Genomic DNA, 19085 nt, shown 5'->3' with positions numbered 1-19085 from the left:
TCTTCTCGCGCGCGAAGCAACGCATCTTGTTCGAGGAAATAGTTTCTGCGGCGTAGAGATGGCGATCGATGGCCTCGTCTTGAAAGGCTTGCAAACCGATAGAATGGCTTCCTGGTCTCCATAGATGAAAAGTAATGTAAAAAGCATTTTCAATATCACTTGTGAAACACCCGATTTTATGTGCACAGTTTAAGGAACTGGTGAAAATATGGGTCATTACAAAAAACCTTCTTCGAGAAGAAAATCACTTTATATATAGTTAGACTTCATTTCAAACAGAATTGAGATATTCACAGTCATATTTCATTCCTCGAATAAGCATTCCGTTGATATGGGATACCGCAGTTCGAGGTAAGTATAGTGAGTTCTGCATCCTACCGCAACTTTTACCGTCCGATGTGGGACCCTCGGACCCTCAGTGAGTTTTCTATACTAGTTTGTGACTATATAAAGCAGTGAAAATGCGGGCACTGAAACGACGTGACTTTCACTCGTTTAGTCGCTTCGATAGGATTGTTGCTAAACCGATTCACCGGAACAGATGTACAAACTGTCTTATGCACGGAGAGAACACATGTGCGTAGGTTGGCTAATTTAGAGAATACCGTGACAAAAGCTAGAAGCAATAGAGGAGGGATTTCGAGGTACATAACACGACAACGGGCTGAGGTGATCCGACACGGGTGTGTCATTAGTGGAAAAATATGGTAATCTGTTCTAAACGGCAAGAAAGCTTTTTCTTGAAACCGGTGAAGCAGTGTTAATTACAATTTCCATTAGTTTTTTTTCTAGCAGTCATATGATGTGGTGGCCAAATTGTTTGTTCCGTGGAAAACAATGTTTCGAGAGAGTAGGCGCAATTCTTGTGGTCTATCTGAACCCCCGGTCCTAACGTTCACCCCCTCACCCTTTGCGCTTTACCCGTAGGTTATGATTTTCCAGACCATGAGATGTCGTCATTTTGTTGGAAAATCCAGGCGGCCTTAATGAGGCGGTTCCTGTGGTGACGTTGCCCAATCTTCCCGAAGTATGGGAAAAATGTATATCGTTTAAGTTCAAACCGCTCTGACCAACACCATGTTAGGTAAACCTATTCGAGCCCCCTAAGCATGTAGATATGGTGTAGTAGAGAAATCTTCGGTCGTGTGACTACGAGGATGAGCTTGGCCATATGTCGATCGACGGGTCACATAAGTGCAAATTGCGGTGCTGAACACAGCTCAAACTAGGCTGACACTAGAACTGTAACGGTGGAGCGATTAAAACTTACTCCGTGATCGATCTCGCCTTCCCAAAGAGGAATAGTAATGGAGTAGTGTAAAATCAACGTCCATATCAATCCAAGAATCAGTTTACTTCGGCAATCGACAATATCTGTACTATCTGAAAATCAAAAGAAAAGATGTTCAACTGAATGGTTAAAGTCTTTTGAATTGACGTAATTAAAGATTCTCTGGAGGTTCGGAATGGCTGGGAAAAATCTTTAAAAATAACCTCGGTTGTTTCATTTTCAGCGGATCGTTACGCAAGTTTGCAAAAGGATAATTGGATCTCTAAGAGGCCTAACTCACACCGGTAGGATCTAGTATGGTTTCAAATTATCCGCGCAGGAATGGTGATCATTCATCTGTAGCACCCTTTCGGCGCCTAGCTGTCATGCCACCGAAGGTAGTAGGAGGGCTGTGATACTGCCAGGTTACCCAAGCCTAGACAGGGGAATTCGAGGGGCACATGTCGGGTCGGAACCTTCCGATAAGTAATTCCGCGCTCTGATCACTGAGCAATGTCGTCCCCCCCATACACATATTGTTAAACATTGGGACGCGAATTCTAGCCAAAAAGAGGCTTATCTGACCTAGCTGGATTTGGAAACGGGACACTGTTTTTGTTGAAAGTCTGAAAACCGTGATTTTATTTTAACCGAAATTGTTCAAGGAAATATGAAGATTAGTTACCTGAGCGGATGTTCCAGTTGTGGGGTGTTTACTCTGCCGGAAGAACCTATACATGATAACTAACTCCTTTGAATTGGGAGCGAGATGGCCCAAGTGGTTAGAGCGCAAAGTTAGTAACCGGAAGGTCCGTGGCTCGAACACGACTTCTGCCTCTCGACTTCCTCTGTCTAGGTTTGGGCAACCTGGCAGTATCCCAGCCCTCGTGCAATCTTCGGGTGGCATGGCAGTTAGGCACCGAAAGGGGGCCACAGCTGAACGATTTACAGCTGAACGAAGTTTACAGAAAACGTATGAAAACACTAACGACTCATAGGCAGTTAGTTAGTGTTTGGTGCATTGTCTTTCATACCTAAGCCCAAAATAACCTCAGTGTAATGTTTTTCGTATCACTGCTTGGTGTAGCCACTCGGATGCAGTGATACCACTAGTTGACCATTCGATGGAAAGAAGCTGAAACACTGATCAAGTTGAGGACAAATACCCTAATATGCGATAACCTTTCTCACATTATCACTGTACTTACCAATATTTACCAGACGTAAACCTTCATTTTCTTCAAGAAACCGCAGTACCATTGTGACATTCTCAAGCTTTTGGGTTCGAAAACTTGGCTTCCGGTTAACATGTTTGAACTGCTGTCCGGACAGCGCCTCCACCAATCCAATCAAACGCAATCCATCGGCCAAATCGTACTGCAAATCTTCGACGGTTACATTTTTCGGTTTAAGGTGCTCGTTAGCCCATCTTGTGAAAGTGTTTTTTTGGATCAGCTTCCATTCGGCGTCCTCAGCGAGCTCTCGCTCGGCCATCGGGATTTCCTCCTCATCTTCGTCTACGTAACCTGCATCTGCGTAGTCCGTGTACGATGGGTCGTACATCATGAGTCTAGAGCTGGAATAGGTGAAATGAGCAACACTGATTTCTTTTTGAGACAGCTAATTATAATTATAGACAGGGCGAACGTGCTAGAAACATTGTTACATCTCTGTGACAATTAAATTCAAGTTTTGTGTGTTACAGTGGTACCACACAGTCCATTACCATAGTAATTAACTAAAATTAAACTCATTCTGTAATTTTTTCGTCACGACATTTGGACCGACAAATTCCGGTCATCCAAACCATTAATCTTTCACCGACTGTAAGAAAAAATTCCCAAATCTTGGCTTGGTTTACACTTTATGAAATTCCCATCTGATGACCATCAAGTGATGATTATCTCCGTTATTGGGTTTGAAAAAAGCAGTATTTTTTAAGACAACAGTCAGCTTATGGTAAAGGCACATGAGTCTGGCTAGTAACGTTGTCCCCGAACAAAACTCCCAGACCACAGAAGCGTGTCAGTGTTGAAAATATTTAGGTGTTAAAGAGATCTTACATTTAGTTTGTTGCATAATTATTGCCGGGAACACCTAACGATTGTCTTTAGGGAACAAGGCATCATGCTTTTGGTGTGACTCTCTGTCCGCTGACGGAGTGCTTTATTCAAGCATTCACCGATTTCCTAATAAATGCATTAAGCTGGATGTTAGATGTAAGCCTTGTTCAACAGCTTCAAACTGCAACCTGGCGGGTCAGATGACCGGCGTTTCTGCACTTAGGGAAATATAATCAACTTTCTTAGATCCGTAAATAGTTGGAGAAAAAACTGTTGTACACTGAGCCAGGCGGTTACTCAGTTTTTCCAAAGTTGAAATTCACTTATTTCCGAAAGTTGCTCTTGGTATTTCACCTATGAATACATCATCCTCGGTGAAACCACGTCAAGTATCAAGTAGTAAATTTAAACTCCTCAGGAAAAGGTTTTAAACATATACACAGATTAGCTGTGAACTAACTGTGAACAGTGAACGTCAGTGAAACTGTAGGGAATACGAGAACAACAAACGGTTATATGGATTTGCGACTTTTGCTTGTCGGTTTTAACTATCAGTGTATTGTTGTCCGATACCCGGTGCACCGTCATGAAATAGTTTTAAATGGGTTTGGTCTACGGATTGAGATGGGTACACACCTGAACCATCATTGTCAGTCACTCAGTATAGGTCATATAAGCATTCTACCGCACTGTATAAACCAGCAAGTGACTGCGTTCCCGTGTACATCTCACTGCCACCTTGTACTCTGATAGTTACCCAAGGTAACGAGTGGATTGCGAAGCATCTTGCATGGTCTGATGTAACAACAGTTCAAGGTCGTGAAGTTCTGAATTATGTTGTCAGCCGATTTGATTCAGAGCACGAAACTTAACGGGAAGGCGCCCTCTTTCATGAAGTAACACGCTACTCATAAGTTTCCTGAAAACACTTTGACAGTCCACCACCCTCCTCGAGACTCACCAGGTACATGTAGCACCTGCGTTTCGACCGTGTTTGTGTTGTAACTGAGGTCCAAACTGGCGAATTACATTCATCTTCAAACGGCTTTTGTGTCAGCGACGAACTCGAATGAAGCCGCCCCATTTAGGACAGTTTCCAAATTAATATGCTGTTCAGTTGAACCTTTTGTTAAAGCTAGAATAATTTGCAAACGAATACACTACACCAGTTGTACTATATTAATTTCTACAAAAGGCGCAGTCCATTGTTTCGTCGGTAACACGTATACAGGTGATTTGACCCCGAGAAGATCGATAGGAATTCAGCACTAAATGAAAACAAACGAACAAGATGTACTGGTTAAAGGAAGAAGGCGTTCGCCGCGGAGTTATTCGTTAGAGAATGCCAACCGAACAGTTACAGACTACTGGACAGGGAAGAAAAAATCTCATATGCATCTTGTTTACAAAAACTGCTTATCCGTTTACTCCTTGAAATCGTACTCCTGAACTTTCCAAGATATTCAGTGACCGTTGCTCAAATCCAAGCAAATGCTGCAGAGTGACTCCACAAATTCCGTAATAGGTTTCGCTTTTCAAGAGATGCAGAGCAGATTAACGAGAAAACATACTACTCGCGTGCCACTCTCACCAGTAGTATCGCCATTACACTGTTATTTGCCACGTAGATTTGAATGTTGTCCGTACATTAAAGTGGTTTATTCATTTCACTTTCGCCCTAGACACCAAATCTGGCAGGAAGTTACCCATTCCATTAATACCACAAAGCAAGTTAGAAGGGTACTTTGCCAAAGAAGCACAAAGGCGCAAGAAATCAGTGAACGATTCAGAATGAAACATCTAAAGAAAAATCAGCTGAATGTTAAAGAACATGAGTGGGCAATACTTGATAAAATAGCGGAGAATGAAAGCATTGGGAAATTCCGAAAGCCCTGAAATCACATGGAAATAGTATGGAAACTGTGTGTATTCATATACTGTCCATAAGTCCAAAAATAATAACAGAAATGTTGAGATAGCCAGCAAAGACCCGTCACAACAGCTTTCACACTATCGAACGTAAACGTCATTCAGGGTTCTCTATATAAATGTATTAAAACGGGATGCATTGGGCGTGGTCACAGTGGTTCTTGTGGGAACTTGGAGAAACTTATACAAGCAGTTACCAGTAGATTAGATCAGTAGTGGTATAACTTTGTGGTTTTCTTTGGCATTCCATTCGGAATAATACAGAATTCCTGTTCGGAAAATCGCCACTGCTCACTGCCAAACGAAGCCAGATCTTTGAGCAACGGTGTGCCCTATGTAACTCCCGGTTTTCATCCTAGTTAACTTCGAGTGTTACATCGGAATTCAGGGTCAAGTAGCCTTCCTAATTTGACGTGGACCGTTGCCATTGTGCTTATCTCTGACTGATTTCATGATCAATCGTGGTAATATTCTGTTGCTTTTCGTAACGTTTGCGAGTTTTCTCAAATTCGCACGAGTACAAACGAAGAAGAAAGCTTGTGGCATTTTAGCCCTTTTAAAAAACACTACCGGATTTCGGATGTCAAATTTCGGGAGAGAAGCACGATGACATGTCTGGTGCGGAGTGTTTGACAAAACCAACTTGCCACCTCAAACTTGAATGTAAATCTGAAAGATTATATCACCTCAAAACTTTGATTATGCGTGACGACACTTGGTTTGCTCCACAGGAACTAGGAAGGACACTGGGCACAGTTGAGAATTTAATGTTACATGCTGTACCAAGTTCACAAATCCCCTATTTTACATATCCGATAATATGAATAGACCCCAAATGAAATAATAAGATGTGAAAACACAGTATCGATGTCTGCTTTGAATACAGACCACTACCACCGCACTTTTCAGTAATGAGGATTTTCTGTGACGAATTTCCTCGCTGATCTATTCTCATTTTTTAGTATTTTCATAAAATAATTGTCTACTGGCAGGTAGTCTAGTTCCAGTTCCGTCTCACCAGAGCCTCGATTTTGCAGTTCCCGAAGGATATCAAACCCGGAATGAGGCGAAAAGATAAGCATCACGACGAGAGAACCACTATGATATATTAGCGAAGAATGTATACAATTTCACGAACGCTTTGCTCAGTTGTACGTTCACAGGCCTGTGCGAGAACTTAATGGTAAGCTGCGACGGAAATCCAGACTTGAGGGATGCAAGAATTGCTAATTTACTATCTTAAGTACAGTTAGTCGGTCAAAAGGCGAAGCATTCTGACACGGATTACCGATATATATATCCTATGTAAGGATTCTTCGTCACATAGGTCTTAAATGAGGCCGTTCGTTTGACCTCCCAAGCCCCATGGAGGTGCCGTACACTCATAAATAAGGGGACACAACTTCGTGTTTCGTCATAGTATGCTTCATTTAATATGGCTCATTTTACTTGAAGATAATCACGTTTCAAATTTTAGCATAACGACGAGCGTCGGCCCCATGGTACTGGCTTGCAACGAATGCAAAATCATTCATTATTCAGTTCAGTTCAGTAGAGCCTCAAAACGCTCGAATAAGACGAATAACCGGGCCTTGATTTATTATTTACTATTACTTGGCGTACTCAGGATGATTCAACTAGTTAGAGTTACCTGGAATAAATGGTGAGTTGCATCCGATATGTAAACAAAACAGCTTAATATCACAACAGTTGATTTGATTTATCGATTAACGGTTTCCACTGAAAAGGTTGGACCCTTCAGGTCAAATATGCAAGTCATACGCGGATAGTAGAGAAACGGAAACCGCTGGATTCGACCGCACCCAAATCACTTCCTACCCATAAAGAACTGAAACTGCTGTTTAAAGTAGTCAGAAAGCTACTTGACTGACAAGTCTTCGATTGGCATAATGAACACATTTAACAAGGCCTTAAGCGCGGCGGCAAAAATCGATAGGTTTGTATCGATTTGTCCAAACTTCAGAGGTGCTGCTGCACTGGCACGGTAAATTTTTACATTGTGCATGGCGGCCGGCATTAAATGCAGGATACGTATCACTGATAAGCATTAATACAATTGACGCCTATGTTCGGTGGTGATAACACTGCTGTGAACTAGCCTTAGACGGCTTATCACGTGAGAAAAACAGGCTCACTTCTTGAAGTGAGTGAAACTGGAATCTAAAAGACGATACGTCTCGTCGAAGGGAAAAAAGTGAACCGAATGCGTCTGGTTTTCCAGTGAACGAAAGTTCTACCAACGTATTATCATGAGCATTACTGCCTATTCACTACCGTTTAATTTTCGCTGAACGAAACAAACAAGGTGACCGTGCTTTTCAAAGTATTCTAACCTTGATTTGAATGTGAGAATCGCTGTGATGTTTCGAACGTTCACTTTATTTTATAATCAGGCGGTAATGCAATGCACAGAGAAGTAGCTTGTGGGATAAGACGATGAGTAGAATGGGTGGCTAGTGACTCTTGTTCGGTGAGGCCTACTGTTCAACAGTTTTGGCGTTTCAATGTGAAACCATAGGAACTATGGCCTCGAAGCTGATTTGGTTATAACCAGAAATCCACGAATAGTCAACTGTTTTGAAGCAAGTTAGTGACCTGGTTTAATGCTCAGTGTCCGTGCCTTCAGGTAATGGACAGCTGGTTTTTCTTAACAGTCTAGAATAATTGTTTCAAAAAGGTTGAATGAATTCGCGAATTTACGATGTACTGGATAATGGTAGTTCGTACTGACGGTGTCTATGAAGCAAATATGCCATCTGGTTGAAAAACAGCACAAGCAGCTCATCAAGAAGTCATCAAAACAGTCAGTTCACCAGTCAGTGTATGACCCCCGGGGTGAAATCGCCAAAACTCGAAGTTGTGATCAAAACTACTTTGGATTGTCAGATTGATCCACGAACCAGCACTACGCTTCAACTGTGGTTTGAGAGACCTGATACTATATTTCTGCAGATGTCTCTGGTAACAAAGATTCGTGGAAAGTGATCCAATTTCCCAGTAAGCGGTTTGTGTCTGAATATAAATAGCCACTAAAATTCATTCTCTCCGAAAAAATATCTGCACTTACAAGGTAGCATCAATGTTGTCTACCATTTCAAGTGACTAAGCTACTTTGCCGGGTATACGAATTCATGAAAAAAGTTGGTTCGACTACCATTCATCATCATGGTCAGCTGTAAATCCGCATATTTGCCCTACAGTGGTTAAAGCTGCCCTAGTTTCGTCCGCCGAAAGTCTAGGGAGGTTAGATAGATAGCTACGCCATGGAGTCGGTCACTGATATACTTGATGCCTAAGCTCAAGGAAGTCAGTAGAGTTTATTGACGAGATCGCGAGGGGAGCTATGAATTGAAGGCAATAGCTTGGATGCATGAGCGCCATTGAGGATGCGGCTGGACCATGCCTGGAACTGGTTCCAAACAGTGGTGTGCCTTGTCTCATTCAGGGAGACGGCAACGATCAGTGCAGTTTTGTTTTCTGTTAACGACATTCTTACTTTGATGGGTTGTCAAATCATTGTTTGAACTCCCCTGGTTCATTTACACCTTTCACGTAGTCGTGCGAAGAAGACACTCCGAGGAAGTTGATTAACTAGCATACGGAGCACGTGACCAAAGCAGCGCAACCTATGGGATGTGGTCAGTTCATCTATCACGGGTGAGTTAGTTCTTCCGGAAACCATTCGAGGTACTTCAGGATTACTGATCTAAAGTCCTCACCAGACTCGAGCACCACTTCGAAGACATCAATATTCAGACACTAAAAGTCTTTAGACGTCCTCATCAATTTGTTCTGACCCTTGTAACAATATGGAGTGCAGCGTTGTAAACGCAACCTTCGACGGATAAGCTGATGCCACAGGCGATGCAGATTTAGGAATCTGATCCGGCCTTCCCGACCGGGATGAAAATACAGACCACCGGCGCCGATGAAGCTGTCAGGCGACTAGCTTACAGGTATCGCAACTTGCTGAAAATGTAATTTTTGACGTAGTACATTTTGGAATTTTTGCATGCTGCTCCTATAGGTGGGGACGACAGAAGCTGTCTCTAACAACCGTAAAATGAACTCATACAGAAACTCATCTGTGCGTGACCACAGACTATTAATACACGTGGAAGATCGAAAATTCCGTTAAGGCTGTTCGTGGCGCGACCCGGAATTTGAGGAAACGCGCCTCAAGTCTTCTTCCAAGGGAGCAGCTACTTTGAGTATTCTGGATATGCGAAGATGCTTTCTGTATGATTATGTTTACCCAGTGGTTACAAGTGTACAAACTGTATGAGGATAGAACAAAAACGACACCATTCCTGGGCTAAACGGGCCAAACCGCATCACCCACCTACCATAATCACATGTAAGACTCTAAATACCTGGGCTAGTTTACTGTATAGAAATTTTGCTACTAAAATTGGGAAGATATTTGACTCTGCACACCAACAAACGGCCAGCCTACTTTCAACTAGGATGGCCAAAGGTCACAATATTCGTCTTTAGAGGGGCTCAAGAACTCCACGAATGGCTTATTTTCCTCAAACATTACATGTGTTGAATTCATTCGGTCGATCTCTGTATATATCTGGAGCATAATTGCAGATGCTTCATTGAGAAACACCATTAGGGAGAAACCGAGATATCCAGATTTCTCAACTGTGAGTTCATCCTGCTCGTGAAGCCAGTCTATGTTGGAAACCCGAGAAGCCCTGTACAACTGTTCCCTTCTTATTGAGAATCACCAGCAGCACAACTTTTACGAAGCTCCGTGGCGTTTCAAAACTATTGAAAAAACCAGCCGGGGGTCGTGGGTTCGAAACTCTGGAGTTTTGTGAGATTTGTACAACTGATGGTTCGCGCTAAAAATGAACAGATGTACAGAGCGTTCGGGCTTCACATAGAGAACGAAATCTCCATTAAAACGTCCCAAATTTTCCCGTGCTGCCAGCATCTAAATTACTGACTGGCTGCCACCTTAAACCATCATTTGTGTCAGAACAGTTGAAAAAACCTTTTATCGAGGTGCCCCACAGCTCTGTCCCTGAAAATCTATGATGCCAAGTACAGAAAAAGCAGTGGTTTGTGAATACAGAAAAGATGGTTGATCAGCAGGCGTACATTCGACTGACCTTTTGTTGTAGGTTTGTTGTGGGATTCGTAGTACTGAAGTTCACAGCACTCTCATTTGAATAGTCATCCTCCTGCCCTTGTGTAATTGTTCTGGTGAGTCTACACTTGAGTGGGAAACACTAGGTTCGAGTTTCGCTCTCATTAGAGCGAATTAGCAGTGCATACCATGGGCCTTGCCGGGGGTTGAACGCCGGATATCTGACATGCGAGGACAGCATGATAGCACTACTCAACCAACGCATGCTGGACGCATATGAATTTTTACGTCTGAATAAAGCAGCATGTTAACGCTTGAAAGTAATTACTGAGTCGCCATTAGATGAGTCGGGCAAATCAATCACATCGCTCAAACGTGGACACATTTGCAAGTTCAGGCGTAAAAATTCAAATACGTACATTGAGCGCTGGCGGAATAGTGGTAACATGCCCACCTTGCATGTCAGATGTGCGGGGTTCCAAATCCCGACACGGAGAGAGATGTGCACAAGGGTATGTGAAATCCTGAATCCAGTGCTTCTCCTTTTGATGTGGATTCACCCGAACTTTTTATTTGATCGGTGTAAAAATCCCGCTTCGCTGTTCCTATTAGACACTATCGGACCATTTTGTATTCGGGTAATTCACGCTGAGTGATCCGCAGTACATCCATACCGAATTCATAAGGCAGCGGAGGTAACCCCAAAATGGCACAATCATCATAAGCAATAACGTTCGATAATTTCCATAACCACAAAGTGTCAGACACGACATCAATTTCATATCAACATGCATCAAACTTGTGTTTGCAATTCGGGATAAACGAAGTTTTCTGAGGAAAAACAAGCCACTGCGAGCTTGAAAAACTGATATCAGTAACCACACAAATCTGCTGCAGAATCAAGCACAACTGCTTGTAACACTAAAGACAGACAGTTACGTGAGAAGTAGCGCAACGATATGAATTTCTGACCTAATAAAGTTTACCAACAGTCAACCATCATTTCCCTAACGAGTGATGAGGCTAATGCTATCCGCCAAGCATGCGCAACGCATGTTGTATTCCGTGCTGTCACTTGTTTCCATTTTTGATGTGAGAGGTGGTAAGACTGAATTAAGTGGTGGCTTCTACATTGGTTACTTGATGATTACTGAGAATAATGAGTCATTTCTGCAGTTAATTTGAAGTAGGAGAGAAGTCATAGGAGAGAAATTTGATTGCTCAGGTTGTTCGACTGCCGAAGAAACGCTCGCAATAAAGCAGCCAACCTCAGCGAACGTTTCGACCATGAACTGAGTTGGATGAGTCTTAGAACTGTGAGTTTTGGGTTCACAACGTAAATACTGGTGACTACACTGCGGATATATAGAGTGAGGTTGGTTGCACAAACTGACTCCACCAAGAAACAAACAAATGTCACAACAAGGTTCAGTCTACTTACAAACTGGAGACACCAAAATGAAAGCACAATAGCAACTCTGTAGTTGCTGCTTAATAGGTTTGGAAATCTAGTACAGCATGAAAAATTATCAACCCCGCTGCTAGCCTGCAACCCAAGAAAAGACAGGGTACCCTACCAAAAGCTCCCCTAGAACCTCCACAGGAGGGCTCAGAGCAGAAGTCGTGTTGCATATCCAGAGTATTTTTATCGCATTTCAACTCTCCATCGTTGAGAATGGGCATTTAAAGAGCAGCTCACAAGTAAATGAAGACGGATTTTCAGCAACCTTATGAGTATTGCATTACATATGAGTGAAGACCAGTATAAACTAGGAAAGGAGACGGAATAAAATCCCTGTGGATTTTCGAACCCAAGGGGGTACTTAGAAGTAATGGGCAATTATCTTGGCTGCTCCTTTTGCTAAGCAACTAAAAGGGGGAATCGTTTCTTAACAGACTAAAGTAACCAAGATACATTAGCGAAATACACTCATTCACAAACAAATCTGGTTTTACGAGAGACTCACCTGGAATCCAACTGAATCTCTTGTTCATGAAGTCTTCAAGCAACTTAATGTGCTGCACCAGACCGCCTCATGTTTCAGTTGTCACGATATTCGCGATATCACGATACATGTATAGAAGTAGGACACTACTCAAATAGTCACTGAAAATTTTTCGACTGCCTACGACCGGTTTCGCCCCTCCTGTTGCTCGTCAGGTGGGCATAGCCCCCAAGGTTCTGTCGAACTCATGTTCTACTTGAGACGAAATTGCATGAAATTAGCGGAATACACTCCAGTACCCATCTTCTTCCTATCGTAACAGGGTTCAGTAATCAGGGAAGGACGAGGGATAACAAAGAAAACATGCTTTGTTCGAGTCACGTCAAATGGGTCAGCATTCCGCCTGCCATCAACATCCGTTTGTCGTACGCCGGTGTTGCCACTACACATGTAGTGCTTCACAGTTACTGTGTTCAGAAGCACACAGTGGCTAGTTTCTACAGCCTTGTTGACCCTACCCTTCACCAACCGGATAATTTTAAGTGATCGTCCAAGGTCACTATACCATCGAAGTAATGAATAGCACGAATAATTTAGCTGTAAAACTCTTCCGAAGTGTAGCTTCCATGCCACCCGAAGGAAACATGAGGACTAAGATCGTGCTGGTTGCGCAAGTCTAGAGAGGACCAATCGATATGCCAAGGTTTGGTTTGAACTTCGCGTCAGTAAATTAGAGCTTTAGCATCCAAAATATTTTCAACCCTAAAGGCAAGCATTGAAATCCCTAGCGCCCTTCGCATGAAATTCTTCTGACCATATATGCGCATCCGGTTAGATGGGCTAATTTGTCAACTACTTCTGTGCAGAGTTCTGATGTTATAACCAATTAGTGTTCAGGTAGCGTTCCGCTTTCATTAAACCTACTCGGAAATACGTGGCGACGTTATTAAGAAGAACTGTCATTTTTCGTATCTAAACAGAGCCTGACCAAAGCAGCCCGATTTTGTCTGTAAGCCCTCTGTCTTTAGGCACTTCAGCGGGAAAAACAGATATTTTTAAGGACTGAACAGCTTTATAAGCCTCGACATCATTATTCAGTTAGAACAAACGCCTCTTTTGCTCCAAAGTGGATGGTAGATGTGGGAGTTGTCATCAGCTGAAAAAATTGGTCGAGTAACTTGTGATCTAGCTGAGTCAGTGTTTGATCTTTACGACGCCGTTCCTCAGGATGATACCTGTTGACATTCCAACTAACACCTTGTCAACCCACAAAATCAGTATTAACGTTTTTCTGAATGGGAACCAGAAGGGTGAATTGCTACTTTTCAAACATTTCTACAGTTTCCCTAATAAAGACGAAATAAAATTAGGTCACATAAATTCATTTGCGAATAATGTTGGTGATAATGGGAGGTTCAAAAGAATACAAACGGCAAAATGGCTTTATGACACTGTTCAGCTGAATGCGCTTCACAAAGACCTGTGTTATGCTTCAAGTGGTATGATTTTCGAAATGTTAAAGTTGACCGAAAGCGTTACTCATGAGGTTTCTGGAAACTCGCCCACAGTCCACAATCGTCTTTGCTTTCCCTAATTCTTCTCTGGCAGGCCTTATTCCGCTAGCTGTGAACAGCCCATTGTGTAAATTGAAATAGAACAATGCGTTTGTTGAAGCTCTGAGCTTCGTCTGCCCGATGAGCCTCAAGAAATGCAAAACCACCGGTGGGTTTTCCAAGTAGGTCGATTAGACTTCTGACCAGTATCTTTAAAAAGTCCTACATTGTCTTCAATATCGTTTCAACTAAAATAGGATGCAGGTTTCATACACCGGATTCACTTTAGGAAAAGACAATCAGTTGAGATGCCGTAGAGCTTCCGTTTAACTATACTTCAAATTGCATTTGTCTGCGTGTACGTCCAGTCAGATAAGACCAGCTGATGACCCTCAAAGCGGGTGGAACTATTGTTGGGCTAACCAGGGGCTTTCATCGACCATAAAGGGGAGCCACGTTTCACAATTGAATAAGCTTTACCGGAATGACCAATCAAACCACTGTTCTAGTAAAAGGAGGCTGAATCGTGTTAGATTGCCTGAGAGATATTCTAACTGTGAAGAAATGGCTCCCGTGATAGCTACATATTAATTCGTTAGAACTGTTTCTTTGAAGCTACGTGGGAGAAAGTTTAAACCAAATCCTTGCAGCACTGGGGATTTAAAATTTAATACTTCGGCGATATATCACTCCATCATTATTTCTCTGTTGATAAAGGTCGCAAGGTTCGAAACATCTGGAGATATTTTTTTCAAACTGCCCTGCGGTTTCTCAGCTGGAGACATTCGTGACAAGTTGATTGATCCCCCAGATTTACAAACCACAGTTATTCCCAAATATTTCTCTACAGACTGTTCCAACATGAATTGTTTCGGTTTTATCAATATCCTCTCCGCTCAGCTTCAGTTTCGCTCACCATATTGGCCAACCCAAGTTGTTCCAACCAAGCAACGGTACACCTGCTTTTCAGTCTAGCAAGGTTCAAGTGATGAAGTTCCTGGTCGTCTCAAACACCATCCAGCCTTCCCTTGCAGATGAAATAAGACACGTGCCACATGTTTGTAGAGTGGCTTTTCGAACAGCGACTGATCTTCCTGCATAACATTTATTCATGCATAAGAGCGTGATAGGATGTATTTGAGGGACTCAATCTCATCCTGCGATTGGTTAGATGGAACAAATGATGATTGCTCGGAACACTGACTATTTTATGTGTATTGTGTTTTGAAATATGTGCATGCTGTGTCCGAATTGCATATTCCGAATTCTGCGGAAGAACTCATGATTTCTTTGATTGTGTAGCAGCAGGCCATTGAGCTGAAAAATCACCAACTGCCTGTACTTCACAGCGGAAAAAGTTCCTGTCATAAAAACCCATCACGGCTATTCTCGCTTGGTAAAACCACATGATGTTTTTCTGACGCAGAAATGGAGAATCGATCCTCAAAAGTTGACTGTTGTTACCTCGGTTACAGAGGAACTCTTCAAATTCCCCCACTACACTGGTGGAATCATCCGCATCGCGCTTTTTATCTTGGGATATTTCCTCGAGACAGCGTATGATACATATAGGTCCACCTTAAATTCTCTTGCTTGACTACAGCAGCCAATCCAACCAAGTCGATACCGATCGTCCAAACAAGTTCACCTTCGCAAACACATTGCTATACTAAGAGCTGTGTATTCATCACAGTCGTACCGAGACTGACACTAGTGCCGAGATGGTCAGCTGACAACCTGGGTCGATACTACTAAGTTCGATATCGAATGTCTATCTACGGTCTGCGCAACTGGAAGCAAAAAATAAACCGATATATGTGACGTCAGTACAACAGAATGCAAGCACAGAGACAGCCAAACTTGGAGAGACAGGCTCATTTCTACAACCGTCGGTAAATTCGCTTTGTACTGACGTGCACAGATTGGCACTCGGTATCCCAGTCGGAGATATTGGTCATGCCACATTTTCACCCAAACGTCTGGTCAATAAAAAATTTTGTGCGCGTTACTGATTTCTTCACATGTCTGCACATACAAAGTATCTGTCTCCTTGACTGACTGATAGACTGATTCAGTTGCGCTATCACACCACTTATCTCAGCAGTATCTGACAACATCTTTATCAGTAGGTGCATACAATGTGACCAAGATTTGACGTAACAAAATCCGTAGCTATCCTATTAACGGCAAAGCAAGTACTATACAAAATAAAACTAGGAAAACTCCCTGACAGAACGAAAACAGTGGATTTAAATATACGAAACTTGTATGAATGAGGTGAAAGACAACGACACAAGGTCCGCCGGATGGCATAACGAACATACGGATGATGACTTCGGGACATGAGGCAGAAGACACTTTTCAAGTTCATAAACCCAAACAGTGCGACAAGACCGGCAACCCGAACAGGCAACCTATCTGTTTTTACACATATCTCGTGTACACTACTATGTGAACATTTTTCATTCAACTGGTTTCTCGTCCGGTTTAAGATCACCTTCCATTGTGCATCATGTTATCGTCAGGTATATCTCATTTAGACAGAACTATGTGACGACTAATTTTGGTTACTACTTTAGATCTTTCTACCGCAGCGTCTTCTAGATGGAGCTATGTGTTTAGAACTGGGACCTTGTTTGGGAAGCACGCAAATGTGGAACTCGCAGTCGTGGAATGGACAAAAAATTGGAACGCAAATGAATCTGATGTTGTCTCCTCGGGTTACGTTTTTCACCCAACTAGGACTCCAGTAGTAAGGCCCAAAATGATCTAAGAGTCAGCTGACGCCAAAAAACTGAAAATGGCAAGGATGAGCGTCAGATGACTCAAATATCAAACGAAGAGAAGTGGACACTAGTTTTCTAGTAACTGGTATCTTCAAATTAAGGGGCATCGTTTTCATACCCCCCAAACGTTGAAAATCCACCCAGAGAAATTCACCCACCTTGGGTATATAATCTTCGCTTTATAGGAGTTGGTAGACATTATATGATAGACTAGGAATTGTTCGTTGGAACTTGGCACCGATTGATGTACGCAACATTTGCACCAGGAAGCCTGACAAAATTCAACCATTTGATACCTAGTGGTAACAATCAGTCATCCGATTTAGGATCGGGCGGACACACTAAGACACTTTTCTGCTTGAGTGAGAAGGTCGTTTTTTTAAATAGAAACAAGTTCCATTCCGTCAATTGTAGAATATTCTAAGCGAGAGATTCGATTAAGTCTCTCGTGAAAACCAAATTGATTTGCAAATGAGTGCATTTCTCGAAAACAGTGCTATTTGGGTTCAAGTAGATCATGAGGTTGACGGAAACTCGGGGAATGTGCCTACCTGATGAGCCCCAAGAAGGGCGAAACCCATCGTGGGCTGTCGGAGAGTTTTCAGTAACCTTGTGAGTAGTTTCTTTTATGGAAAGATACTGCGACATCTCGAATATCGTGCCAACTGAATCATGAGGCCGCTTCTGTGTAGCACTTTTAGTTGTAGAGTATCACAAACGAGAGATTCAATTGAGTCTCTAATGAAAACCAAATTGATTCGCAAATGAGTGTATTTCTCGAAGTACCATTCCGTTAACATCTGCCTATTTGATTCCCCAGTTAAGTAAACATCACTGATTATAACAGCGATTTTCAGGCTCGGACCAGAAAATGAGTGGGCCACAGCGTGAAGCGGGTCCACGCTACCCGTAATTTTGCTATCTGAGACATGCATTAGTAAGTCGGAGTCATCATCATCATCATCATCGACAGCATGACATCAGTGTTCAACACCGATGCTTCACTGCAGTACGTAAGTCGGAGTAGTCGTTCTTGAATGATAAGACAAAAACGGCAGCAAAGCAACTATCAAAAAGAAAATCTAACGGGTATGAATCGAGAATAAAATGGTTTTGTGATTAGTCCTGAGATAGGCAAGTGAACAACCGTATACTTCGCAGCATACAACCATGTTTTTACTAATGTCTGTAGCGCTAACCGCTTCCCATTGTGTAGTATCCTTAGAAAGAAGTTCACGTGGTATGCCTCTTTTCTGAGTGTGGTGAATCGAAGTCTTGGAACAAAAGCGTTGTATTTGTAATTATTCCAGAAGATGAAAATCTTGAAGTAAGTAGTTCTCGTCCAAGATTACGCTGAGCTCAAACCAACCTCGACGGTATTACTCAATAGAAATAATAGCGATGAGAATATCAATCATTTGCACCGGATAAGCTTACCTGTCCTTTACGACGAACTATCCAAATGTTCCGAAGTAATTCCGCTCCCGATCCTTGCACACAATTCACCGAGACGAAAGGAGAAAATTGGTTACTCTGCGAAGTTAAAGTGGATCCAGTATGGTGATCGGTTTGAGCCGAATATCTTCGGCACAACTGCGTTCGGTTGCCCAAATTCTTGTTGTTAACGTGCGTCCTCGCCTGTGTTGGGGGCGTTTGACACTCGCTTGCCAGGACAATCGAAGTCAGCGACGCGTGCGTCCTCGTGCAAGTGTGCCAGTGGGCAGAAAACTAATTTTCGGTGCACAGCAGAACAAAAGCTCAGTACGTGCCAAGTGCCCTTGAATTGGGAACAGACAGACGACTGGTGGACATTCTGCGTGCTAACACACGCCCGCCTGTGTGTGTGTGTGTGCAGTTATGGATTGGTCCAAGCTACTGCACGTGGTTACCGGTTGGACGGGTGAAAGCTTCTGCTACGCTGTGGAGGCTGTTTTCCGTCGCGCTTTGATTGCACACTAACCTCACCAATGTTCTTCCTCTTGCTGACTGGCCAACGGCTATCGATATATCCCTTGTTCCCAAAAGTGGTTAGCCAACGAGCGATCGATTTCATGGAGAAAAAAGATGAAAAGTTCATCCATCTATTATTCTAGTCTTTGTAGGCTGCGGTCAATAGCCACTGAAAATAACGACCTCCGTGTAACGCAGCAGTTAGGCAGTTTCACAAGAATGTGGGTGAAGATCGATAGGTTCGAACGAACACTCCTCGTAGGTAGGTGTTGCCCTATTTCACAAGGCAGAGCTACCCGGTAGACACAGATGTATGGGCCTAAGTAAAACCGAAAGATTCAATAACAACGAGAGAAACATCCTGTTTTTGAACATTAAAATCATGGCGAAAGATGCCATTTATAAGATCCGTTTGGATCAGAGGGAAATCTGGTGAGCTCTTTCACGAAAGTTTTTCGCGGATTTC

The 19085-nt window shown here is 42.7% G+C and overlaps 1 protein-coding gene across 1 annotated transcript in view; it reads right to left on the bottom strand.

Moving 5' to 3' along the window:
- The window catches only part of T265_01131 (hypothetical protein), a gene marked incomplete at both ends in the record, with an annotated part of 109019 nt that extends 90657 nt beyond the window's left edge, over positions 1 to 18362 (bottom strand). Inside the window, 3 exons of the mRNA XM_009165092.1 lie at positions 1271 to 1383; positions 2479 to 2846; positions 18107 to 18362. Coding sequence (XP_009163356.1) covers positions 1271 to 1383; positions 2479 to 2836 — 471 coding nt within the window. The remainder of the gene's footprint in view (positions 1 to 1270; positions 1384 to 2478; positions 2847 to 18106) is intronic.
- Between the last annotated feature and the right edge of the window lie 723 nt (positions 18363 to 19085).

The sequence above is a fragment of the Opisthorchis viverrini genome (assembly GCF_000715545.1).
Source record: "Opisthorchis viverrini unplaced genomic scaffold opera_v5_12, whole genome shotgun sequence".
NCBI lineage: Eukaryota > Metazoa > Platyhelminthes > Trematoda > Opisthorchiida > Opisthorchiidae > Opisthorchis > Opisthorchis viverrini.
The sequence above is the reverse complement of the archived record's forward strand: the minus strand, read 5'-3'. Positions and strand labels throughout refer to the sequence as shown.